Source organism: Amphiprion ocellaris, chromosome 14 (genome assembly GCF_022539595.1).
Source record: "Amphiprion ocellaris isolate individual 3 ecotype Okinawa chromosome 14, ASM2253959v1, whole genome shotgun sequence".
Lineage (NCBI taxonomy): Eukaryota > Metazoa > Chordata > Actinopteri > Pomacentridae > Amphiprion > Amphiprion ocellaris.
The window spans coordinates 13,231,701-13,259,262 of NC_072779.1; the positions used below are offsets into that span (position 1 = coordinate 13,231,701).

General features: G+C 37.9%; 2 protein-coding genes across 3 annotated transcripts in view; one reads left to right on the forward strand and one right to left on the reverse strand.

Annotated features, from left to right (window-relative positions):
* The window catches only part of cxxc5a (CXXC finger protein 5a), a 29,872-nt gene extending 24,359 nt beyond the window's left edge, over window positions 1–5,513 (reverse strand). Inside the window, exon 1 of the mRNA XM_035947133.2 lies at window positions 5,495–5,513. The gene's annotated coding sequence lies outside the window, so the exon portion shown is untranslated. The remainder of the gene's footprint in view (window positions 1–5,494) is intronic.
* A 2,876-nt stretch (window positions 5,514–8,389) lies between these two features.
* ppp3ca (protein phosphatase 3, catalytic subunit, alpha isozyme) overlaps window positions 8,390–27,562 on the forward strand; it is a 31,787-nt gene continuing 12,614 nt past the window's right edge. The window contains exons 1-6 of one of the 2 annotated variants that reach the window (XM_023268023.3): window positions 8,390–8,746; window positions 14,504–14,704; window positions 19,352–19,476; window positions 19,586–19,697; window positions 20,328–20,473; window positions 20,555–20,694. In XM_023268023.3, coding sequence (XP_023123791.1) covers window positions 8,692–8,746; window positions 14,504–14,704; window positions 19,352–19,476; window positions 19,586–19,697; window positions 20,328–20,473; window positions 20,555–20,694 — 779 coding nt within the window. In that variant the 5' untranslated portion in view covers window positions 8,390–8,691. The remainder of the gene's footprint in view (window positions 8,747–14,503; window positions 14,705–19,351; window positions 19,477–19,585; window positions 19,698–20,327; window positions 20,474–20,554; window positions 20,695–27,562) is intronic. The other variant, XM_023268022.3, reaches the window with a different exon arrangement.

Below are 27,562 nucleotides of genomic sequence, written 5' to 3' on the forward strand. Positions count from 1 at the left end.
GTAGGAGGGAGCAGCAAGCTGTGACTCTTGGACATGTTCTGGTGGGTGCACTGAACCCCGGAGGCTGCAGCCACACTCAGCTCTTTGTTGTTTTCGTTCTGCACAGGGAGGCAGGGTACTTTCCTGAGCTGGGGAGGAGGATTAGCGTTGCATGGCCTCCATCTCCAGCTGCACACATGACCAGCACCGTAGGAAAGCCCCTGAAGATGGCCCATAAAGTGGTACGTAAGAGATGAAGGGAGCAGGGCGAGACACGAACATCAGCCTTCTCCAATACTGAGGAATGTGGTAAACTCACCACATAATCGCTGTAACACACAACATCCCACTTATTTCTGAGGGGCTGGCTTCCCGTTGAAAGTCTCTCCCAGGTTATTCTTTGCAAATTTTCTTTTTTCTCTAATTGGTTGACTGCGAAAACACAGACATCGATTCCTTAACCTCTAACCTTTATGCACATCAGTAAATGCCATCAGTGTGTCTCCATTAGTAATATAATGGCAGTTAAAGCAATTCAACCCCAAGCCCAAAAACGTGCGAAGCATGACACCCATTGCAAACAAAGCACTGAATTCTTATGTTGGCTGGTCTTTGGTGTCTGCTGATGTCACTTCTCGCAAAATACCACAGATCATCTGTCACCAGAACTAACCAGTTGTTGGAGTGTTCCAGCAGCTCTTTTCTTTCACAGCCTTTAACACAAGCAAGCAACGATTTTTTTAAAAAAAAGCCACTGAATAAAATTTTGGAGAAGAATGACTATTTTTCTCCATAAATTCAACCTACTGTGCTCGCTTATTTAGCAAAATCTTACTTTATCTGCTTTCAAAAATCAGTTCCACCCTGTTCTTTATCTCTGCACTAGCTTCAGCAGGCCTGGGGCTTCTATTGTAGACTCTAGGAAGTCAATGCGACTGGAGAGAAAATGTTCTAGCATCGAAATCCATGTAAAACCACATGCTGTTTGCACATTTTTGTTTCAAGTTATTTGTTTTAATTAATGAGCCTTGGAGGTGGAGGTAAGAATATTTCTTCTGCCCCTTGTTTTTGCTTCTGATCCTCATGCTAAGCTAAAGCTAAATGCCTCCAGGTTCTAGCTCCATAGTTAATACACAAATATGACAGTGGCGTCAGTATTCTCATATAATTATTGGCAAGAAAAGCAAATATTTCCCCCAAAAGCCCAACCATTTCGTTAACAAAATCATCATTTGCACACTAAATGTATCTTACTAAATTCCTTGTGTATTTATGAATGTACAACAGCTTTAGAAATACTAATATTAGCTAATCTGACAGTGAGAAAGTTCAAGTTAATTAAAGATCAGTTTGCAAGGCATTGCACATGCATGACCACTGGTTTCATGTAAATATTTTTTTAGGAAAGGCCCATTATTAATCAACTTGCACTGTTAGAGTATCGTGAAAACCCCCCCCCATTACATTCATGTGTTAATATAGCTTTGAATTGATAGCATTTATGAAGGGAGACATTTTTCTTGGGATGTAATTGAACCACAGGCAACATGGCTTGTGATTTAATGAGCGACTAGCGCTGGTGACGTGACTGCAAGTAAATAACTCTGAGCAAATTATGTGGGAACTTACAGCTGGATAAGCGACAGTATATAATGTTGGAGTAGGTCCTTTCATAGTGCCATTTTCTCCTGCCGTTGTGCCAGAGCAGCATGCCAGCAAAAACAATATTTAAAGGAGTGGTCAACAAATGCGGCTGCCAACAGGTCATTGCCACTAAGGAAATACTCTGCACTTGAGAACCACGTTTTTTTCTCAAGTAAATCTCATCGAAAATTTGGTTTTCTTACTTATTCTGTGTGCCCATGCTTGTCGACACTTCCAAGAATATGCCATTTTAAGGCACTGCAATGCTTTTATAATTGGTAGTTTGTTTTTTTGTGTGTGTATAATACATAATGAAATATGGTAGTGTTTACATTGGTCTCATTCCTGAACAGAGAACAGGAGCACTGGCAGAAACTCCACCATAGTTTCGCTTGACTTCCATCTCCTCTCTCCATTTTATCTATCCCAACAATATTGGCAACTTCAAGGACAACCCGCGTGCACGTAGGACAGGTATTGGACCCGCCGCTATCAACTGAGTCTCTGAAGTGTTATGGATTTTGTGGTGTGTTTTCCTGTGCCAGTGAGCAGGCCTAAGTCAGTCACACCTTATGCGAGCCTCACAGCCGCAGAGGCTCGTGCCTGATGAGTAACACTGGTTCCATTTCTTGAGATTTATTACTCATCCTGCCGCTAATCACATGCTCAACCTCATCTGCCAGGAAGGAAGTGGCTGTGTTTTCTTGACTGACAGTATGAGGACAAAAAAGCACGACAAAATTACATCAACAACTGTTTAGCTCGTACAACTAAATGAGTGGTGTCACTGCCTTCTCAAATTATCATGTCTCATAATGTAAAGTAGCAAACACTGCCCCACATGTAGCAACAGACCAGCTGTTGCTGCTGCAGCGGCTAAAATCAAGGTCAGAGCTCCATCTAGTGGCGGGTTTTCACACTGTAAGAAAAATTGCATCAGGAATGAATGTCAATTAAGAAATCAATAATGTTTAGGAATTGTGCACATTTTAGGTAATTAAAAAAATTATTTGCTTAATGTGACATCCTTTTAAAAAGGGCCTCACTGTTCATATGACAGCACCCAACCAATGGACAGACTTTGCCCCAACCAGAGATGGATATCAACACCCATCCTTTTCAAAATATTAGAAATCCGCAGACATCCCATCATGTGTGATTTCCATTTCTGGTTTGCTGCTGTAAAGATTTAACAAGTGAGCTAATGTTGGTTCACATAAAGCCCGTCAAAATATCCATCTTTCAAAAATATACATCTTTCTAGTGTGAATATCTTCAAGATATATTTCTTTCTTCTTTTTATGTATACAGCAATCTATCCTAAATCAGAACATCTAAAACAAAGCATTAGGACACTAAAAGGAATCTGAGTTATTTTAACCATTTTTTTTGTCATTTTTGCACAGCATTTTAATGCGAGTCTTTGTTCCACAGTCTCCCAAAACTCAAAGCCCCCAAATATTAATCAAATTATGCTGATAACCCAAGGTATCTACCTCTGGTTTGCATCATTAGTCTTGTTTCACAGTAGATTTGTTCTCAACACATGAGATGTGTTTGCTTCTGTTTGGTGTGTATTTCTAAAATAGCACATATATGATAAACTCTGTAGATTTATAAGCCTACAGTATGTAAACAGCACATAGTGAGTTTATCCTAACTTTTGTTAGTCTGAAGTGCAACCGGGTGTAAACACTATGTCACATGTTGAATGCACTGGTTAGAAAAATGACCATAATGCATCCTCTTTGTTGACCTGTCATGTTCCCTGTGTGTGTTGGTCGGTGTGTGTTAGAAACGGGCTGCTCCTCATAGGACATCCCACCTGTTAACACATAGCAAATTCCCTAGAGTCACATGTATGTTTAAACACCCGCTCAGCTAGGTCAGACCCCTTGAATCTAACACAATAGATGACATTAACAAAACAAGAAAAGCACTCAGAGTGCAGTACTCCGCCAAGGCTGCTCAGTCATTGTGGCAGAAATCACGGCAACACAGAATGTGGTCATTTAAAATTTAATATAGATGTACCCACAAACAAAATGACCTTGCACTGAGCACAGGTGTGTGCTATGCATGTGTACGTTATGTACAGATACCGAAACACATGATCTAAATATATTGTGGGCAGCAGGAATCGATGGGACTCGGAAACACCCCCAGAATTTAATCAATTGTCCCCTGTATAATTTTGGACAGACAAATCCCAATAAGTCTCCAACAGTCAATTTTTAGTCGGATCGCAATCATGTGATCGTCAGCAGGCAGCTGACGTAGTGTTCACTTGTTGTCATAGTTACAGTGGCGCCGTGCAGCTATCTCGCAATGACACAGAAATCTTTGGCAAATCCATGGATCCAGTCTATAAGCTGCATCACTGCCAAAACCTAATCAGTCCATTTTTGAGCAATGCCGTTAACAGACAGAAAAACAGACAAACCAACGGTGATCATCACATAACTCCGCCGAGGACTAAGAATAGCAGGACAAGTAATAGGACAGCACTGCTGAAACACTGTCTAATAAAGTTCTCCACAGCCCCTAGCAAGAGCAGTATTGTGATCAATGCATTTACTGCCAGGAGCAACAACGAAGCTAAAAAGCTACAGAGCATCACAAGCACTGAGACATCATTCTTGTATTTCAGATCAGCTGTCATGTTGCTGATAACAGTGATGCAAATGCAAATGCACAATTATACCACAGACTCAGTGAAGTCAACTGAAGGAATAATTGTGACCCATTTGTAAAAAGGAGGTAGAAAAGCGGTGAAATCTTTCACTCGATGATCATAAAATGGATTAGGAAGTAAGGTGGTGAAAGAAATGGCAAGAGAGTGACATTTTATGAAAGAAATGGCAATGAAGTGCCTGTCTTCTAAGAGTTTAAAGAAGCTTTGTAAACTAAAAAGTATCTGATGGAAAGAGCACCAACACAATAATTACCTGCAGGACAGGGCACAGAAGTCTCAAATCTCAGGTTTGCTTCCTTTTTTTTCCTTCTAATTTTGCATCAAATCATTTAAATATTTAGTCACTATTGTACACTGTATAAACTTTACAATAACAAATGTCATTTTGCACGCACAATCCTCTTGTGCAAAAGAAACTAAAAAGAAATTTAAAATGATACATTTTGTCATTCAGTCTTACAGGAGATATTGGCTCCATGCTCAAAAAATTCAGGTGTGGTGCTTTTAGGTCTTTAAAATTAATTTCTGTTTAGCAGTGTGAACAGGTTGTATTGTTATTGATGAACATCTCAAACAACAAAATAACAGTGATGTTATATTTCTGTTAAATTGAGAAGAGCAAGCCCTAAAAGCATCCTGCCTCTATTGGCGGTTTGCGGGAAATGCAACTGCAACTGCTCTACGGGCATGTTTACAGGGATTTATTAAAATTGTGTTTTTTTTTCTGGAAAAAACAAACACAAATTTCCATAATTGACTCGTTTTTAGAATCTTTAAAGTCATACCTGTTATAATATTTATTTTCTTTATGGCAATATTCTACACCAATTTGGACTCAATTTCTCATCAAATTTGGCGTCATAAAGATGTCTTTTAAACATTAAATTCCCCTCTTTTGTCAGCAGACGACATGAAAACTAATAAATAAATAAATAATAAAGGACGTGCAGCAGAGGTTTCAAATACACACTGTTCCGTAATTTTTAAAGTTTTTCAACAAAGTCTCTGTAATTAGACGGAGTCAACCGCTAGGTCGCTCAATCTCGTTTCAGTTGATAGACGGGTCCAAGCATGTTAGCTCGCAACAGCAAATGCCTCAAACTGTACACAGAAAGACAGTTCGACAAATATTATACAAAAATATGAAACAATTAAAAGTTAAAAATCACAAATTACCGTGTTGTCCTCTCAAACTGTTTATCTTCTGACCGTTGTTTTTCCTCTGTAGCCGTATCCGTTTGACCAATAATCCCACAGGTGAGCCCTAAACTAAACTCTGGTCGTGTGACCGGTTACATTGTTCATCAAAATAAAACATTGTATGTAAAAAAGAGCATTTCATTTTTTCTTTTTTAAAAAATCAATCATATACCTATTTTTTATTGTATTGTTCAACAACAATATTTAATTTACTGAGGTAAATATTGTATATTCTTAACTGTAACTTTATTTTAGGTAAGTGTGATTTTTTTATAATAGTGTAAGGTCTTAAATGTATTATTTGATTTATTAGGACAAATTGAAATAAATAAATAAATACAGGTAGGGTCTTAGCTGTAATAATTGATGTAGTGAGGTAAGTTTGAATATTGCAGATTGTAGGGTCCTAACCTTAATATTCAAGTTAGTTTAATAAAACTTTTTTTTCATAATACTGCAGGGTATTAAATTTTTTTTTAAAAAGTCAGATAGATGTACATATTGCATAGAACTGTATGTTATTAATGTTAAATATTGAATTTAGTCAAGTAAGTTTGATGTTAAATAATATTGTAGGGTCTCAACTGTAATATTTGTTGGTAAATCTGAATTCTATATAATATTGTAGGATCTTAACTATATTTTTTATTTGGTCAAGTAAATTTTTATTTAAAATTTTTTTTAATTTCTCGACCTTATTACTGACATTCGTCTGGTAAATTTGAATTTTGTATATTGTAGGGTCATAAATGTAATATTTAATGTAGTTATACAAATTTGAGCTTAATATGAAAGTGTATGGCTTAACCTTAACATTGAACTTAATCAAGTAAAACTGCATTTTATATAATATTGTATGGTATTATCCCTAATATTAAATTTAGTGAAGTAAAATTGTATTTTATGGAATATTGTGGGGTCTTAACCATAATATTTAATATAGATGAGTAAATTTAAATTCTATATAATATTGTAGGTGGCTCTTAACCTTAATGCTTATATTTAGGCAAGTCAGTTTTAATTCTATATAATATTGGAGGGTCTTAACCGCAATATTTAATTACATTGGTAAAAATTTAGATTTTATATGACATTGTAGGGTTTTAGTCTTAATGTTTGATTTTATTGGGTAAATTTGAATTCTATCTAATATTGCAGGATCTTAACCTTAATATTTATGTTTAGACAAGTACATTTTTAACATTGTATATAATATTGTAGGGTCCAAACTATAATATTTAATTTTGTTGGGTCAAATTAAATTGTGTAGAATAATGTAGGGTCTTTACCTTAATATGAATTTTATTCAGGCAAATTTAAAATGTAAATAATATTGTGGGGTGCAAAAAATTGCTAACTTAGTCTTTGTGTGTGTGTGTGTGTGTGTGTGTGTGTGTGTGTGTGTGTGTGTGTGTGTGTGTGTGTGTGTGTGTGTGTGTGTGTGTGTGTATAATATTGTAGGGTCTTAACAATAATATTTCATTTGTTGAGTAAATTTAAATTCTATTTAATAATGTTGGCTCTTAACCTTAATGCTTATATTTATACAAGTCAGTTTTGATTTTAGAAAATATTTTAGGGTCTTTGCCACAATATTTAAGTCAATCGGTAAAATTAAAATTTTATATGACATTGTAGGGTCTTAGTCGTAATATTTGATTTTGTTGGGTAAATTCGAATTCTATATAATATTGCAGGATCTTAACCTTAATATTTATGTTCATACAAAACAAATTAAAATTTTATATAATAATCTAGGGTCCAAAAAAATGGTAATTTAGTCTTTTTTGTGTATGTATAATATTGTAGGGTCTTAACTACAGTACTTCTTTTAGTCAGTTTAAAATATATTTTTTAAAATAATATTGTCATGTCTTAAAAAAATATTATTTGATGTATTCAGGTAAGTTTGAGTTGGATATAAGATTGTAGGGTCTTGACTGCAATATTTAATTTAGTCACATAAATTTGAACCTATGAAATTGTATGACAACCTTAATATTGAACTTAGTCAAGTAAAACTGAATTCTGTATAACATTGTAGGATCTTGACCATAATATATGATTTAGTCGAGTAAATTTGAATTCATATAATATTGTAGGATATTAGCCACAATATTTCATTTATTCAGAAAAGGTTGAATTTTATATAATATTGTAGGGTCCAAACTATAATATTTAATTTTGTTTGGTAAATTTAAATTGTATAGAATAATGTAGGGTTGTAACCTTAATATGAATTTTACTCAGGCAAATTTTAAATGTAAATAATAGTGTGGGGTCCAGAAAAAATGCTAATTTAATCTTTTTTGTGTGTGTATGTATAATATTGTAGGGTATTTCTTTTAGTCAATTTAAAATATATGTTTTAAAATAATATTGTCATGTCTTAAAACATCTATTATTGGATTTATTCAAGTAAGTTTGACTTGTAGGGTCTTAAACGTAATATTTATTTTAGTCAACTGAATTTGAATTGCATATAATATTGTAAGGACCTCACGTTTAGCTATTTATCGAGCCCTGCACAACTGAATGGAATCATCATTACAAAATTATAAAAAATGAAAACGTATTCTAGATTTGAAATAGTGATAACTAATCCAAGCATGTTTGTGTAATAATCTAAAAAATAAAATGAATGTTAAACGTGTTTAAATTCAGGTCCACGCGCTCTCATCATCGGGCGTAACCAAATTCCGGGAATACGGAAACATGGCGCACCGTGCGTGCGTGGGGGCAACCCCGTCTCAGCCTCCATCTGATGGCAGCATCAGGCAGTCCCGTGAAACATTTGCGTGGGAGTTCCCTTCACCGCCATGTCGGGATAGTGCACAACCCCCCCTCCCACCTCTGTCTCCCTCCCTCTCTCCCTCCCTCTCCCTCGTTCTCTCTCTCTCTCTCTCTCCGCGCATCCTCCCCCACAGTCGGAGCTTAGCACAGCAGAAGCGGCTCCTACAGCATCCAGCAGCAGCTCGGCATCCATCCTGCCTGGGGAGCAGCAGCAGTTCTACCCGGCGCAGCAGCGACGCACGGAGGGGGCGCATCATCCAAGTGATGCCACAGCATCAGTCGCATTTCGACAAGAAGCACTGAGAGCAGGATCCTAACAGGAGGAGGAGGAGGAGAGGAAAAAAAAAAACCCGCTTCAGCCTCGAAGACGGCAACTGCTCATGAAGATGTCTAACGCTGACATCGTCTTAAACGCCGCCGATCGGGTGGTGAAATGTAAGTTAGCCTACATTTTCCGTTTGGTTATGGCTGTATTACATAACATCTCAAGTGCTCAGCTTCTTGTGCCCTGGCAGAACGTGGCCTTATTATTTTTTGTTATTATTATGTGGTGCATATGCGGCCGTCAAGTTGTGCTCCTGGTGATGGTAGTGGGCAACTGCTGAAGCTTTGATGTTGATAAACAATCTTTGCTGCACAGCCCCCACGAATCAAGGAGCAGAGAAGCAGCAGCTGTGCAAGTGGAGACGTGCAATATGCAATTTTAATTGTACCAATGCATGAATGTTTTAATCTGGTCTGTCACGATTTGACTGTATCTTGGCTCCAGCAGAGAAGAGAGAGGAGGGAGAAAACAGCTGAATGTGCCGAGCTGCTGGGAGAAGCTGGGGCAGTGATGCAGCAGGATTTCATGGGCTCTGACAGGGCCAGAAGAAGAGGAAGAGGGCATGGAATTGACATTTAATGGGGTATATGTTACCAGGAGTGAGTCATGATTTAATTTGATTACAAGAGGTCTATAAGGAATCCCAAAAGCTGAATCAGTGGACGGATCAATGCGGGGTGATGAAGGGCTCACAGTTGCCATAACTCACTGAGCTCTGCTCGTTGTGAGCAGCGCTGAGTCCTGGATGTACATCCACGTCCAGGATATTATCACGATGGCCGAGCAGCTCAGTCAGCATTAACAACTTTGTCCTTTAGGCTGGAGAGTTGTAGAAACACGGAGTAATTTGCACTGCGAGATGTGACAATGACTGCAGGCACAGCAAATGTACTGCATGTGTAAGATGTTACAACTGAATGAGCCTTACTTAATAATTATATGGACAGGTCTGAACCCTCACAAATGAATCAGCTGGGTTGTACCTGAACACTGTAACAGGCTTTTTTTTAACGACTCATTTTTAGTGGAACACTTCATTTGTGTGAAATAACAAGGGAGTGAAATCCAAGCAGTTTCTTCATAGTTTTTTTTTTTTTTTAACATACTTCATCACACTGCTGACACATTTCATTGGTCTGTACTGTAAGAATACTACACCAGTCTATCCAAACAGTGCATCTAAACCCTGCACTGTTTGATCGTAACATCCACAATAACAGAAAGAAAAATTACATTGTTCTTAGATGTTTCATGTTTAAGCAGGAATCTATAATCAAGACTAAACTGTTGTGGTTATTTCTTGGCAACGCTTCACTGACATCCAGGGATTCAACAATATGTCAAGCAGAAGGTTTATCTCTACAAATGCAACACAGCCAAGAATTCTGACTCAGTTTTTTTGCTTTTGTAACGTGATCATGTAATACTTAGGATTTAGCACTTTCAGATACTCGCAGTGTTTGTTTTATCGTAGCTGCTCACATTGCCTCAGGATATGTAATCTTGAAACCTTGTTTAAATAGCTTCATCTCTCTTGACCAGTGAAAAGAGTTCATCAATCCTCCAAATCCTCATTTGCCCTCCTCAGATTTGTCTCATGCTCTTATTTATGCTAAAAAAGCTTCATTGTTACCTGACAGATATATGGATACTCCTTTTGTCACTTTTATCTGCTGTCCTATTCTTGTATTCTACTTTGAAAAACTATGTTCTGTTTTTGTTTAGTTTTTTTTTTTTTTTTTTTTTTTACAATCCCCAAAAGGCTGAGAAGTGAAAAAAATAGATGGAAGAAACTGAACCGTGCATTTATCAGGTGATGAAAGGAAGGTATCAGACAGTGGTGATTTTGATGCTGAAACTGATATTTCCTGCAGCTTTTGTGTGTGCTGCGTGCGACTACCGAGCGCTGACACTACAAGCTACTCCAAGTTATTTTTATCCCTGTGTACATAGCTCCAACTTAAACCACAGCAGGTTTCTCAGCGGTTCTCTTTCTCTGTTACGTGTTTTAACCTGACAGAGCATATCTAAAGAGACACAGTAACTGCTGGTCTGTGCAGTTTGTTTGCCACCGCTGGGCCGCGAGCATCACGGGGCGAGTTCAGCTCATTTGTCAGGGATTTCAGACATGAGGCCTCCAGTTCACCTGTGAACTGTTTTACTAAAGTTTGGCATTGGTGTAGAGCTCAACAGGCCTGCTGGCATTAACCCATTAGCCACAACATTAAAACAAAACAAGATTGTGTAGGTCCCCTCAGGACACAAAAACAGCTATGACTCATCGGACCTCTGGGGGTGTCCTGTGGTGCACCCAGATGTTGGTAGCAGATCCTTTGGGTCCTGTGGGTTGCAGGGTGATGCTTCCATGGATTGAGTTTGTTCCAAGGCTTCCCACGGATCCTCAATTGAGTCAGAAACTGGGGAGTTTGGAGGCCGGATGAACACCTTGGGTCGGGTTCCTTAAGGTGTTCGAGTGCAGCTTTTGAAGTGTTGTGGGATGCATTATTCTTCTGTGTGAGGCTGCTGCCATCGGTGTGTTCGACTGCCAGGGTGGAACAACGTTAAGGTGCAGGATACGTATCAAAGTAGCCACGAGTTTCCCAGCAGTGCATTGCATTCTAACAAGATAATCAATGTTGTTCACTTCAGATGACAGCGGCTTTAATATTGTGGCTCATCAGTGTTTACTGACCTTAATAATTTATTAACAGTCATGATGCAGCAATAGTTAGCTTTGACAGCGTAGTCTGCTGCTTATGCATTATCTAAACATTAGCATCAGTGAGTAACACTCCAAGGATCATACAAAGCAGGTCATACAGTAGCAGGTGGACGTGAGGAGGATGTGGATATAAAAAGAAGACTCTCGTGGCGTTATTTTCTAAAGCGTTGCACCTGGGTCTGCGTGTGTTAAATGGACCTCTTATAAATGCACACTGTCTAGTTAGTCCAATCAGGTGAAGCCCTCTAGCGCTTCCTGACTGAATGCAGGGTTGCTCATTAGCAACATAAACCTGCTATACGGTTCATTTTTTCAGGCTTGCAAGGCAGGAACTCTGCTTAGGAGAATGTGTTTTGGCACAGAATCGTACAGCGACAGTCTAAACTCTCCTGCAAAGGTGGCTAAATTTGATCTGAAAATTTGATGCGTCTACTCTTTGAGCATTTCCAGCACAGTATCTATGAGAACCTCCAATGCAAATTGCAGTTTTCCGTGGTGGTACTGGCTGTACTCCAACAGTCAGCTGCTGCTGCTGTTGCCCAGCAACATACAGTATTTCATAGCTCAACTCTGCTTGGGTGCTGAGCAGAAGTCAGCGTTTCATCTCTCCACCATACATTGACATCAGTGTGTTTGCACCAACATATGTATGTTTCTGTTCAATATGTTGTTGGAAATCATTTGTTAAGAATTTTTTTTTTTTTTTTTTTTGGGGGGGGGGGTTCTTTGTTATTAGTGGGGTTTAATTCTAAGTGTGAAAGCTTCCACATGGGCCTCATTTCAGGTAATTTTACTGTCAACATTGTGGCGGCAGATTGGAGTTTCTCAATCATCTAAAAGAACACTTCCCGCGTGCTATGGGTTATGTAAATAAATTATTACGCCCACCTGTATTTCAAGATAGGCTGTGCTTCCAACCATTTCCATATGTTAGATTTACTACATTACCTTTTCGTACTTGGCAAATTGAAGATATTTTTCAATCAGTGTTGTTCTACCTCATGGACTCATTCCCTTCTTCTCCATCCTGACTGCACTCAGATTGTACTTGCTGCTGAAGTGTCAAAGCACACATCGCCATCACAGATACACACTGCACACTGTGAGAAATTTTCGTCCCATTAAATACACTCGTCGGGGCTTGCCTCATTATCCCAGGAGCAGCGACTTTGAGATTCCTCTAGTCAAGCATTCATTATTAAAGAGCATGTTGATCATGTTCAGTTTAAGACTGAGCTTTGAGACTCCTTCCTTTGTCTTCTCTTCATTTGGTACAGCTGAGTGGCCTTGTTTGCTATGTGCCACACAAATCTGCCAAGCATAGCCTTACTCTGGAATATAGTGCTGCTGACGGCTCATGTTTATGCGCACATTAGTGTGTGTTTGCAGCTTGCCTTACTAATGAATTCTGCAGCTGGACTTCATGTGACTTATTTTTCTTTTCATGCGAATTAGTTACAGCTCAGACACTTAGAAAGAGTCCTCTGTGTTAAGCCAGATGATCTGTAGATTAACATGAGTACACCAGCCCTGAAAGCTTGCAGTCACAGCACACAGAGATCAGCAACACGTCTTAATAAATATCCTTTGCTGCCACTGAAGTAATGATCTGTGGTTGGATTTCACACTTTCACACAGTCTGTCTGTCTGTTGGGTAGGTGACTGGTGCATTTTAATGGCCACAGGCTTTAGCAATCCAGGGAGAGTGCTGGATGAAGAGCGCTTACATGTTTTATCCAGCACTCAGAAAATACTTAGCAAGTAACCACACATCTGTACTGGAATCACTGTGATCAAATGACAGTTATTTTGTGCATCTGTCAATTGCTGCCGCTGACTTCAGACGAGAGACCAAATCAGTAGAAGTAACGCATATCATTCACATAATTTAATTAAAAAAAAAACAAAAAAACAATAACACTACATTAAATATAAGATAGAAACAAACAGGTGACAAATTAAAGAAAGGACAGCATAAAGTGTCTTATTGAGGTGTTGGCTGTCTTGGCATTGATTCCTCAAGTATGTGGAACTCTACTAGAGGGATGAAATTTTTCCAAAATAGATTCCTTCATTTGGTGTTTTGATGATGAAGATGGAGAGACAAACAGACAGACAGCTAGCCAGATAGATAGATAGATAGATAGATAGATAGATAGATAGATAGATAGATAGATAGATAGATAGATAGATAGATAGATAGATAGATAGATAGATAGATAGATAGATAGATAGATAGATAGATAGATAGATAGATAGATAGATAGATAGATAGATAGATAGGCTGTCCTAGTTACTATGAGATGAACCAGTATTCATGATCACCTAAATGGAATGCAGCTCAAAATATGTATGTTTTTCCCATTTATGTGATGTTTAAGTAAACCGTACTGTCATTTTAATCTATTTATTTTTGCTTTACATGGTGTCCAGACAGCTAGGCAGTTAGGACGTACAGCATATGGCTGCAAATAACTTTAAACAGTGAGTCCCTGGTTTAATCCCAGGCCAGTCTGGATGTTTGCTGCCATTCCTCTGCGCTTTGTCCCCAGATTTACTATCTATAAAGGTGAAATTCCCCCAAAATACCAGTATTGATTTGATCATTCATGATATATACAGACATGAGGATACACACGCAGCACTTCTACAGACACTGTAAAATAAAGGCAGTGATTTACATCTCTTAACTTTTGAAAAATAAAGGTAAATACAAAGATGTAAGAGTAATGGTGTTTAACATATGCATTTGAATGATTTAAGTTGATTCTAATTCCTGTTTAATTTGAATTTGCAGATGCTTTTTCATACTTTACTCTCTGCATAACAAGAAAAATCATGTTTACAAGAGCGTTTTTCATGCTTAAGATGCACATACACCGTCCACAAAGACGGATGCAGCAGCAGCACTTTACCGCCTGCAGGCAAAACATGGATGGAGTTTTCTCAGATAAGATTTCCGCATGAATTCCTTGATGATATTTTGTCTGTATGATGCGTAAGCGCTGTTCGCCACATTATCTTCCCACAGTGGCAAATAAAAAACTGCCCAGAACTGTATTCTTGATGGCATTAACAGTAGCCATAGTAACTGTGATATCCCCTGTGCTTAAATGTCACTATGTGCCTGTGCTCCTGTCCTCAGCCGTCCCCTTCCCCTTGAGCCACCGCCTTACGATGAAGGAAGTGTTCGACTGTGAAGGGAAACCTCGAGTGGATCTCCTGAAGGCCCACCTGACCAAGGAAGGCCGTGTGGAGGAAGCCGTGGCGCTGCGGATCGTCAATGAGGGGGCAGCCATCCTGCGTCAGGAGAAAACCATACTAGACATCGAGGCGCCGGTCACAGGTATCAAACCTTTTGGACACATTTACTTGCTACTTAAAGTCCAGATGCAGCACCTGCAGCCTGAAATGATTCAGTGTTCCGGTTGGGGGTTGCTATAGATCTTTGTCATGGCAGACATTTTGATTCGTCATAGCAGGAAAAGCACAGGTGATTTTGTTTAGGTTGGCTCGGTTCCATTCAGGGTCCCAGTAAACCGTGACAGCCAGCCAGGATGCACCATGTCATGACCCAGTAGCTAACTCACCAAAGTGGCATGCAGTCATGTTTTATGTTTATTTTTATGGCAAACCAAAATGTCTGCTCAGATATAATTTGACATGCGGCCGGAATTTGATCATCCATAAGAAAGAGATGCGTTTTATCCTATTTTTTCCATCCCATTTATTTCAGGAGGGCGGAGTGTCTGGGGTGGGGGTTTTTGACAGTGTCCGACTGATTTTACTATTCTGGATAGGAGTTTCTCTTTTATTGAACAGATTTTTGAGACAGACTGGGGATGACTGAGGGTATGATCTCAGTTCAGAATCAAACCAGGGATGTAATGTTTAACCTTCTGAACTGGGCTGTTTTTGTGCTCCTGTCACATTGTTAATTACTGTAGGCTAATTTTTTACTCTAATATAAAATCTTGCACCTCTATGGAAACAGAACAACCACGGCTAGCAGTAGAGAGAACTCAAAAATGTGTTTTGTGCAATGTGACAATGTTAAAATGCCCTCAATCATAAAATAATTCCAATGAATAATTATTTTACAGCAAATGCAAAAACCTAGAATCGACATGCTGAATATTTTTCAAAGTGTCTGCAGATGTTATCAATACTGAAAAAAATTACTCTTTTTTTCTTTCACAAAACTGTTGGTCGTAGTCGTGGCTTCAGTTGTGCTGAATCAGATTTACAGAATGTCATTAGTGCGAACATATTGCTTTTAAAAGAGACATGTAGAAAAATAAACAAGGTACCTGTCTGGAGCAGAAGTGATTATTAAACACAGAAAATGAGAAACTTATGTCAATACAATGAAAAGTGTCCACCATGTTGTCAAAGAGTGCATGTAAAATAGTTCACATACATGGTTCTATATCTGTAAAACGCTTTAGCTTCAACAATAGCAGCATGTGGATCAAAGTTTTATAATTCGGGTCGTCATTTTGGAAAAACGTCTTTATTTTAGAGATAAACCAGCGAGATAATCATATATGATGGTAAAAGGTATCAAAGTAGAAAGAAATGTATGGTTTGCTAAGAAATTGTAGCATCCAAAAACATTTGTGAATGAAGTGGTTATTTCCAACATCTGCAGTCTGTCCTAGTTGTGCTCTAAAACATGAGCATCTCTCAACCAGAAACAAAAAAGGACATTTATACCGTGTACTCTACCATCAAGATAAATCAATCACAACTCATTCCTTCAATTTTGTTGTCATGCATCATATCTATCAACAAATTAAAGGCAAATAAAGGTTAAAAGGTCAATCCACTAGAGTTTTCTCAGTGGATATCTCCTCAGGGTTGGCTGGCTGTCTGTGTGCAGAAACCAAATGGTTGGACTGATCCACACAACACTATTCCAATGTTCTTTCATTCAATCTTTCTCCAGAATCTCAAACTCCGTCTTTAACCCTCTAAACTCTAAAACCTGCCAGCAGTTCTGCATCTTTAAAAACTGTCCAAATCATAGCATTTATCAAAGTTAGAAACTGTAAAATCAGAAAAAAATGTGAGAATTGTTCCATGAGAAAAATGAACCCAATCTAAGCTTAAAGTCATGATTTTTCAAATCCAATTTATTCTACATGTCTTAAAAAAAATCTGCCAAAGACAAATTATTTTCATCATACCAGAGAAACCATTAGTGACTCAGCTGTGACTGCCAAGTGAAATTCAGGGATTCTTTTGAACTGGCCTGAACTGCAGGCAGTGTTAACACAGAACAGACAGGAGACAAACATTTTAAAATGTAAAGTCACCATTTTCTTCAACTTCTGAAAAGAAAATTTCAACATAATTTTTTTTATTTTTTCTTGATTTTTGGCATCATAACTGTATTATGCTGCACACTGCTACATCTAGCCATGGTTGTACGGTTTCTATAGAGGTGCAGGACATTATATTGCAGTGAAAAATAAGGCCACAAAATGGTGACAGCAACAACAGTTCACCTAGAACCAGCTTGGAATTCAGACAGTTAACATCTTAATAAACCTATAAATTCAGATGCATTACAAACAGAAAGCATATCTGTGTCACAAAGAATGACTAGACTGAGTGAAATGCTTTGTCAGAATCAAAAACGGCAAAGTAACAAAAACTGGATACCTGGTTAGATTTGCTAGTTTCTGACTTTCCAACTGTGTGGTTGTGTGGATTTCTGCAACATTGAATGCAAATGTTGCCTTCTTTCGTCAAAATAATTAAAGGGTTATTTTGGAGCTTCCGGTGGTGCTGCTTACGACAGACACCATATAATCTCAACACCCCCTCTTCAGATTGGAACCTTTGCTGCTCATCATCTCCCCATCGCTTCCAGTGTTTCCTTTCTGCATCTCAATTCTCACTATCAACAAAAAAGGCAAAACGGAAAATTTTCATGAAAATAGGATTTTACAGAGAACATTGTTCCTATTTCTTCAGAGAAAGTAATGAAAAAAGTATTGTATTTCTGCTGGCACTGAAACTTGACTATCATTTTTACAATACAATGAAAAAGTCAAAGGAAAACCACAGAAACACTTTGGTATTCATGCCTGCCAGAAAAGTAAAGTTAGTCTAGACTTAGCACTCAAAGTCATGAGCATTTTCAGCACTTATTTCTTTATTATATTCTTATAATCCCCGCCAATTCTTTGCCATGTGATTTTGCTGTATTGTCAGGCTCTTCACTCTCACGCTCTGTTTACCAGCATCTATATTTAATATCGCAAAGCGTGTGACATTAAATATACATGCAATTATGCATTTAATTAGCATCCCATCAGCTTAATTGTCGTAATTGAAAGCAAGTGCAGTGTTCAGCCAAAACAGAGGTGACAAACGGATGAAGTGCAACGCTGGCTTGAGGTGGAGTCTCCTCATCTTGTCTGGTGCCAGGGAAATGGAGGCTTTACGTATTAAGCATGAAATATGTATGATGGACTGAGCATTGTGTACGGCCGTTCACACACTTGTTTTATATCTCTGTGAGCTCGAGTGGGGTCTGAATGTCTTCACAGATCCATGCGTGTGTTCTATATGGCCGTGTGTACGTGCTCGTATGTATGTATGTGTGTGCTTGCTTGCTTTAGTCACACATGCAGTCTCCCACTCACATTGCTCTAAGCTTTGAGTGGGCGAAGGCCACTGTGGAGCTGATAGGGGAGACGGAAAAGCGAGAGGAGATGGAGGATGAGTAGGAGAGAAGGAGACAGAGAACGATGATAATGAAAAATTGAAGGCAGCAAGGAAATGAGATGTAGGTTTGCACTCCAGAGCCATAGTGTTCACTACCAAAAAGTATATATCTCCCCTGTGGGCTTGAGGTTTTTCTATCGCTCTGAGGTGAGAGCGACTCATTTCTCAGAAGCAGAGGACGGAGACCTTTCAGCCAAAGACCGTAGAAATATCTCGATACAGAGATGACCTCAGGACAGGAGAAGCTATTCTGCTGCTTTCTCAATTTCACATGCTTCAGTTATTATGCATGTGTTTTAATAGACGGATATCTGGCTGTAACTGTAGATTTAATACATATTCTTGCTGCAGTAATATGCATATGAAGAGTATTATTTTTACAAGTTTGTAACTGGTCTGATCTGCTCTTCTGCTGACTTTTTTCTGTTGAATTTATCGACTTTTATTATAATAAAACTTTAGTGGCAGTGTCAATAGAAAAACATATAAAGTGGACACAATAATCCAGAGTGAGGATGATGAAATGTGCAGATGCAAATAGATCTAGACATATCTTCACACTCAAACACAACACTCATTTTTTTCTGTTACAACTTATATAGCTATTGTTACTTCTGTAGCTGTTTATTGTTGCATAACATCTATCTATCTATCTATCTATCTATCTATCTATCTATCTATCTATCTATACCTATATATGATACTTCATTATTAATGACAGCCTCATTCTGAGTTCACTGCTTTACAGCAACAGGTGTGATTACAGCAAACACAAACCATCTTTTTCAAATACAATTATTAGGCCTGTGAAGATACAGATATCAACACAAACTGTAGCATCTCCACGCAGCTGCACCGCCTGCTTATCTATCTATTTATAAAGCTAACCTGCACACACAACAAGAGAATACACTCCAAACCTCTGGTATAAAGTAGCATATTCTCCACTGTCTCTCTTGAACCTTCAGAAACAATAAAAAACAAATGCCCTTTTTCTGTCTCCAGAGGAAGAACATCCGAGAGTTTTTAGTTCCCTGATAATAGATTTTTTTAGTTGATTTCAGAAGCTACAACAGAGTTATGCTTGTTTCACTGAATAGAATATGAGAGAAATTTCACAATAATGACATTGCACATACTTTCTCTCATCAAACTTGCAAATAAATTGATGTGTACACATGCATACAAAGAACAAAGATATTCAATGAGATTTTTGGGATTCCGTAACATCTGCCATCCTTTGGTTGTTTTCCAGTCTGTGGGGACATCCATGGGCAGTTCTTTGATCTTATGAAGCTGTTTGAAGTGGGAGGATCACCAGCCACAACGCGCTACCTGTTCCTCGGGGACTACGTTGACCGTGGCTACTTCAGTATCGAGGTAAAGTCATGAGGGTTTCATTTATTTTGTCATGCAGGAGAAATAAGCCGCAAAAAGCTTCATGCATTTGCTATAAGATGACGATGTGTTTGTGTGTTTGCTTCCACAGTGTGTTTTATACCTTTGGTCGCTGAAAATCCTCTATCCAAAGACTCTATTTTTACTTCGTGGAAATCATGAATGTAGACATTTGACAGAATATTTCACCTTCAAACAAGAATGTGAGTACCGCTCAGTGTTTAACATGTTGTTTTGATGTTTTCTCTCCATGTCTTGCTAATGTCATATGAAGCCTTCAGCAGTTTTGGGTGGTAATGTGCCTGTTTGCTGGCTGTCAAGTTAATTCTGTATGATCCCCCAAAAGGGGATGGAGTTGCCTGTAAACAACTGAAAATATACAGTTGATAACAAACCATATGCATGCACAGTATGTACACATTACATGCACACACATATGGGAGGTAAATAACCTCTGGGCAAATTATGCATTTTGTGGATTTTTCTCAATAAATACATACAATGCCTGCAGCAAACACATAAAAATGAACCTACTAAGATAGTTAATACAGCTCTACTTCACCTATAGAAATGTATGCATAAGTAAGTTTTTGAAATATTTCCCTTCCTCATATCTTTCTTTTTTGATTTATTTGCCTATTACTTCAAAATAGATTCACATTTCAGTGTGCTTCTTCTGTAATGTTGTATTGTTCTATGTTAAAAGTGTCTCAGATCAACAATCTAACATGTTACACTCATTTTATATGTAAACATACTTGTCCATACAAACAGTTTTATTCTTTTGACATAGCTACCATGTCATAACTGATTACATATGTGTCCTCTGGCAGGTAAAATCAAGTACTCAGAGCAGGTGTATGACTCATGTATGGATGCATTTGACTGCCTTCCTCTGGCTGCACTCATGAACCAACAGTTTCTGTGTGTCCATGGCGGACTGTCACCTGAAATTCACACCTTAGATGACATTAAAAAGGTAAAAACCCGCAGCTTCAACGAATACCAGATTGCATGTCAATCATGTGTCTAAGGTTAATTTCTGCATCTTTATGTGAAGTTGGATCGGTTCAAGGAGCCGCCAGCGTTTGGGCCCATGTGTGATCTGCTGTGGTCCGATCCCCTGGAAGACTTCGGCAACGAGAAAACCCAGGAATATTTCAGCCACAACACAGTGCGAGGCTGCTCCTACTTCTACAGGTGAGCAGATTCTTTGACTTTCTGAAGCAGCTTCAGCTCTCTGGGTTGGATCATTCCAACTTGCTGAGATAATTAAATAATCGCAGGACTTATTTAAAGGACGGTTTCATTCATCAGTAGTCTAAAACTGTCTTTATGTCATCTTTCATTGCGAGGAATCACCAACGTAAATATCACATACAGCCCTGATTGCATTAGCTTGACCCATGTGGCTCATCTCAGGTCTCTTACTGTACTTTGGTTTGGTCCAATAAATCCTTACTGGTATAAATAGAGTGCGAAAAAAACAACTAAAAAACATCTATGTTGGTTGATGTTGTCAGCTATGTTACAGCCTGTCTGCTTAGACGGTGTGCTTAACCCTTTGAGGCCCAGGCATTATGTTTTTTTCTCCTGTCACATTTTTACTTACTGTGGACTCATTTTTCACAGTAAAATAAAGTCCTTATCCTCTATGAAAGTAGCACAAACATGGCTGGAAGTAGAGAGAACTTTATGCAGTATGACATAACTATAACATCACAAATCTTTAAAAAAAAAAAAAAAAAAAAAGGTTTAATTTCTTTACATATTAATTTTACAAACATTTTAAATAACTCTTATCAATCTATGCAACATTTTACCAAGTGCCTACCAGCGTTACCAACACCAGAATAAAGCTTGTTTTATGCTTGCCGTGTCCGCGAGGTCCGTGCGGCTCCGTGTGGAAAAATTACGTCATTTTCGCACCCATGCCCCCTCGAGCAGCCTTTCCGTGCAGAAAATTTTTGCTCCACGCACCTCCAAATTTTTCTAACTATGCGGACGGAGCCGCGCAGAAAAACGTGGCGGAGGGCCAGGACCTACTCGTAGCTGAAGTCTAGAAATACGAGAACTTATACGATTCATCACACAGCTGTCATTTTGGTGATTCTTCTTAAAAAAAAAAAAAAAAAAAAAAAAAAAAAAAATAGCATGCTTTTTAAATCTGCAGGTGGGTTTTGGGATTCAGAGAGTTAAGCAATTGAAGTAGATGAGAGAAAGAGAATGACATGAATTTAAAGTAAACTCCTGAAGCCATCACTGTTGATGAGATACCATTTAAGCCTTTAAGAGATTTGCTGCAGTGCAGGGAGAAGTTTGACTGTTACACAGATGTTGTGCGAATGAACTCTTAATGGTAAATATAGATGTTAGGACTGTAAATTATTAATAGATATCAAATATTTGTTGGTAACTGAGCAGAAAGAAGAAAACAGCAAACAGAGGCACATTTAACAAGAAGCGTAAATGATTCAGTAATCGAATAGCTACACATATCCTTAAAACTTCAAGACTTTTGACTTACAGCATAGACTGTTACAGACAAAAGATCAGTTGGATGAATCGAGACTCAGTTAAAAACAGAGTGAAAGAGACGATGGAATAAAATATAAAACAGTAGCGAGGCAAAGTGGGAATGGGCTTGTTACACAACTCTGTTTAACAACCTCTGTGACAGCATGTAAAGGAAGGAGTGAGCAGTTTTCCAATAGTGAGATGGAAGAGAGCTATCAAAGTAGGTGGTGGTGAGGAGAAGAGATTAGGTGGCAGTTATGGTGAGAGTTTTCTTAATGAAGGTTCAGAACAGTACAGACCCAAGCGTGGGAGCTGCAGCTCTCCTCGAATCACTAAAAGTCAGCAAGACTTATTCCTTCACTGAAGGGGAAATGACATTCTGGGCAGTGCGTGCAGGATAATTGCAGTACGGAGTTACATTATAACCAAAGTGTAGTTCTCGTTTTTGAGCATTTGCAAGCACATGTAGAAGTGTCAAAAGTGTCACTTGTTAGAACAGCTATCAGATGAAAGAGTTCTACTGAAGCGTTATGTGCAAACCCAACTTCAAAGCATCCTGACTGTTTTGCATATTTGAGTCTGTTACTTCCACTCTGCATACTGTTTAAAGGAGTGATGATCTCTTCCCAAAGCGTGTGATTTTGTTAAACCCTCTGATTTCCTAACACTGTTGGTTTAAGAGACATATGATGGTTTTTTAAAAATCACCAAAATGACACCATCAATCAGAGTCAGAAACTGTAAAAACATGAAAAATCACTGAATTTTCAAGTTTCTGACTGTCCTCAGACTACTCATCTGTTATGCGCTGTTCCATGAGGAAAATTTACCGAATCTAAGCTTAAAATCCTGATATTTCATCAAAATCACTTCATTCTATATGCTTAATTTAAAAAAAAGTGAAAAATAAGTAGTTTGCTATGACAGATTCTATAAAAGACAAAAAAATATGTACTTTTCTGTGTAGCCATGAAGCTATTAGTGACTCAGCTGCAACCACAATTCATGTGACATAAATTCTGGGACTATTCAGCTGAACTAGGATGAACTGCAGGCAGTGTTTACATAGAACAGATGGGAGACAAGTACTGAAAAAAATGTTTTAAATGCAAGTAATAAAATATCAACAGTATGTAGAGCTACCAGTTTTTCCAATATTGGTAACACCAATATTGGGCAATTGGAGATTCGACATGTCACATTTATATAATCTGCCAAAAATAACACATTTGCAGTTTTTAAGAACAAACAAACAAACAAAATAAACATTTTGTGCTTTGTGGTGCAACCATGAAGCTCTTAGTGACTCAGCTGCAACCAACAGTCATGTGAAAAAAGTTCTGGGACTTTTTAGCTGAACTGGGATGAACTGCAAGCAGTGTCTACACAAAAGATAGGAGACAAATGAGTATGGAAACAAATAAAAAAGTAAGTTATCTATAACATCATTTTTTCTAGTGTTGGCAACATATCTGTGGACACTTGGAAAAATGTTGTTTGTCTTGATTCTGTTTTGTTTTTTTTTAAATGCTCTACCGTTCAAAAGTTTGGGATCAGCCAGGCAATTTCATGTTTTTCATGAAAACTCACACTTTTATTCATGTGCTAACATAACTGCACAAGGGTTTTCTAATCATCCATTAGCCTTTCAACACCATTAGCTAACACAATGTAGCATTAGAACACAGGAGTGATGGTTGCTGGAAATGTTCCTCTGTACCTCTATGGAGATATTCCATTAAAAATCAGCTGTTTCCAGCTAGAATAGTCATTTACCACATTAACAATGTCTAGACTGGATTTATGATTAATTTAATGTTATCTTCATTAAACAAAATTGCTTTTTTTTTTTCAAAAATTAAGACATTTCTAAGAGACCCCAGATTCATGAACAGTAGTATATGTAAACAAATAATCAAAGAAAATCAACTGTTAAAGACATTTTGAGTTCTATCTATTTCTAACCATGGCTGTGCTGTTTCCGTGTTTGCACTTCATGACTGTTGGTTTCTATTTTTGCAGTCAGCGTATACATACGCTAGCTTGACAGCACAGTTTTTCAGCTTTTAGTACTTATTTTCAAATAGGCATTATTTTTCTGCTATAAAAGCCACCTCATGGTATTTAAAAACAAAACATCTTTGTAGCTTTTAAAGCAACAAATGCTGATTGTGATGAAATTATCTGATTAAGCAAGTGTCCAGTAGCTGAAAGTTGATGTCATGACCAAACCGAGCTGAACTGAAACCAGTGTCTGCCTGAAACATCAGCGCATTATTGTGTGGAAAATGGTCAATATAGGAGTTTAAAACGAAATTCATGTGCTTGAATTGATGAAGATCAACAATAAAAGCCGTATGAGTGTCTTAACTTCCCCTTTCACTAGTGTAAAATGGCCACCGATAGCTGTTTGCAGCAAGATAGGAGCTCAGTGAGGATTATTCTGTAGATGTGTGGAGGATGCTGCTATAATAGTCATCTATCTCCCCATGGCTTTGTTCTGCCTTCACTCTCAAACTTACCTCTCCATCATTATGACTCTTGCCAACCATACAGTATGTATGCAGCACAGAGAAAGACGTTCTCCTGGGGATTTTTGGGAAATGCAAGAAAATCAATATCTGAAATAAAAGTAGATAAGAGGAGGTTGTGGAAAAGGTGGCGCATTAACAGTTCAATCAAATATAATGCAGTTATTGGACTTTAAGCTGTCATGATACATTAACTGTACATACAGAAACATAGCAGTGGGGAGCGTTATTTGCCTCCATAAACATGTGTTCCATGAAATCAATACTGAGCATTTTCCACAAGTAGCCTTAGGACTGAAGAATTTTTGAAACTGGCACAACCGGAAACTGAAAATCTGAAGCTTGCATAGTTTTATCTGTACATTCCAGATGTGTCTTTGTCATTATAATTGGCGGTTAAAATAGTATTACACAGTGTGTAGTCAAAAACACAGTGAACATTGATTATTGCAAACAGTAAATAGCATGCTCTATGTTTAAATTCCTGCTCAGAAACTTCTAAAAGCGCAATTTATCACTATACTAAACTAAAATGTGAATTCCTGGAGTCCAGTTCTGACATAAAGTACACAACATAATTAACATGATTTACATTCGTACACATCAAATTACATAAAATACATTACTATGCATTTTTAAAAATGCAAAGCTTGCATTCATTCGATGTGTGCTTACATTCAGAGAGAATAAACTCTGACTCTCATATTAAGATGCATATTTTTTGATAAAATTCTGAATTAAACCCATAAAAAATGTAAAATAAATCCACCTGCAGAGTCTTTGCATATAGCTTTTACATATTATATGCATTATTTACGTGGCACAGCACGACTGCCGGCTTCAATAATGCGATGCAAAGATCTTGTAACGCTTTTACATATAGTAAGACTATTGTCACACAATGTCGGCTCCACTCCTTCTCAACTTCTGTTACATTTTGCCTCTTAGAGTTGGGTGGTTATTAATATGGTTGCATACATTCATTTTCATATTGTGGGGAAATTGAATGTGATGACCACCAGCCTGACAGATGGATTTCCTTAGTTGAAAGAAAAAAACCTCTTGGTTTCACACTAACAACATGGCACTTCCATCTCTCTCTGTCTCTTCCACTCATCCTCACTTGTCAGATTCCTCATGCTCTCTCACTCACAGGCTCACCGACACATTATTGTGTGTTTTCACAAAGGGGAGAAGGAAAAGGAATTTGAGCCGCAGGCAAGCATTGTGTGCGCTCTCTTGCAGATAATCAATAGATAGCGTTGGAGCGGACAAAAAATAAATTTGTATATTAGATGCTGGGATATTATTACATGACACAGAAACATAAAAAATACTCTGTGCAGCTCTGAGGAACTTGATTTTTTTATAAGCGCGATGAAGAAATTGCCCTTATTTCTAAGGTAGAAATGCATTGTAGATGTGTTTTTTAATAGAAACGGTTATATAACGTTTTTTTAAGACCAGCGTGGTGCAGTTCTTTTAGGGTGAACCGACAGCCATAGTGGAAAGAGTTACAACATATTCCTGTCTGTGTGTAACGCAGCTATTCCTGCAATTTATATATTGGCCACCAAGGGAACGTCAGCCATGTGACCTAGATAAACAGGGAGGATGGCACACTTTCGCCAGGTGCTCAGGGCACACAAGTCTCCTTGTTTTTCTTCCGGCACAAACCTTTGAGCGCTTAAATATTTTAAACACTTCTGAAAGTTTGATGCGTCCGAGGATGGCAGCGACTGTAAGGAAGTGCAGGAGGAGAGGATTGTTGCTGGGGAGGATTTACTCTGTGTTGCAGTTGCGGGCTGGAGAAAATCAAAGTGGTGATTTGGCAGTTATGTTTAAGTGCTTTATCATTTTGGTTATTTATCTGGGGAAAAAAAAGCTTTTGTTCTTTCCAAAGTTGCTGCTTTTCTGTAGTTTATTGCTGTAAACTCAATCTCTTCCTGTTGCAGACTGAAATACAAAGACATCGCCTCAGGCTCTGGGAAACTGTGATGGATATTTGTTACTGTTGTCGGGCATTTTATCAACTAAACACATGTTGGATGAGATCAAAAAGTAACTTGTAGGTTACCTAATAACAAAAATGTGGCATTTTAATATGATTGAATCAACGATGATTGATGGAGATGGTGGTAATAACTGGTAATTTAGGTTTGCATTGAAATGTGTTCTAATAGGTTATTCAAGATTTGACATTGACAACAACACTGCAAACATTGATCATTGCAATCATTAATTTCAGACAATAAGAAAGTTTTCATAACTATAAATTTATGCACAGAAAATCACAAATTATCACAATATTAAACTGAAATGTGTCCTGTTTATTTGATCATTTGAAGAATCCACTGTCAGCTAATCTTCCTGAGTTACATTCCTGACATACAATACATAACATGATGAACATATGAATATATATTTTAAAAAATGCAAATCTTACATTAAAATTACATGTATTTAAAAATGAGAATTAGAAACCGGCAAAGAATTAGAACTCCTACTCTTGAATCTGTCATTTGAGCATAAATAAAGTCCTCTGCAGGCTATGTTTTAAGGATGATTTATTTTATATAAGGCAAATATTAAAGGGTAGTTGGTTGTTGGGCGGGTTTGGAATGCAGCAGCTGGGATAAAATGAAGGAACCACAAAGTACTTTTAAAAACTTGTGACCTGCAAGGAAGTGACAGATTGAGGCGGTGCTGAATTGAGGTCGTAAATCGTTGCATTTTAAAACAGCTCATCAAATTGTAATTTTTTTCTAACCGAGGAGACACGGTTTGAAGTGATAATGCATTTCTGGATGGCATAACACAACCTTGAAGCATTACGTAACAACTGTGGTGAGAGGTGCTAAATGGTAGCCTGCGATAGTAGTTATCTGGAAGAGTCCCAACTCTCATTACTTATCTGTCCTGTGTGGCACAGCGCTGATGTTTTCAGTTTTTGCTTTTTCTGTAGGAGCAAGATCGTGGTCCAGTGCAGGAGTAACAAAATCATAGCTTTAGTTAGTCTT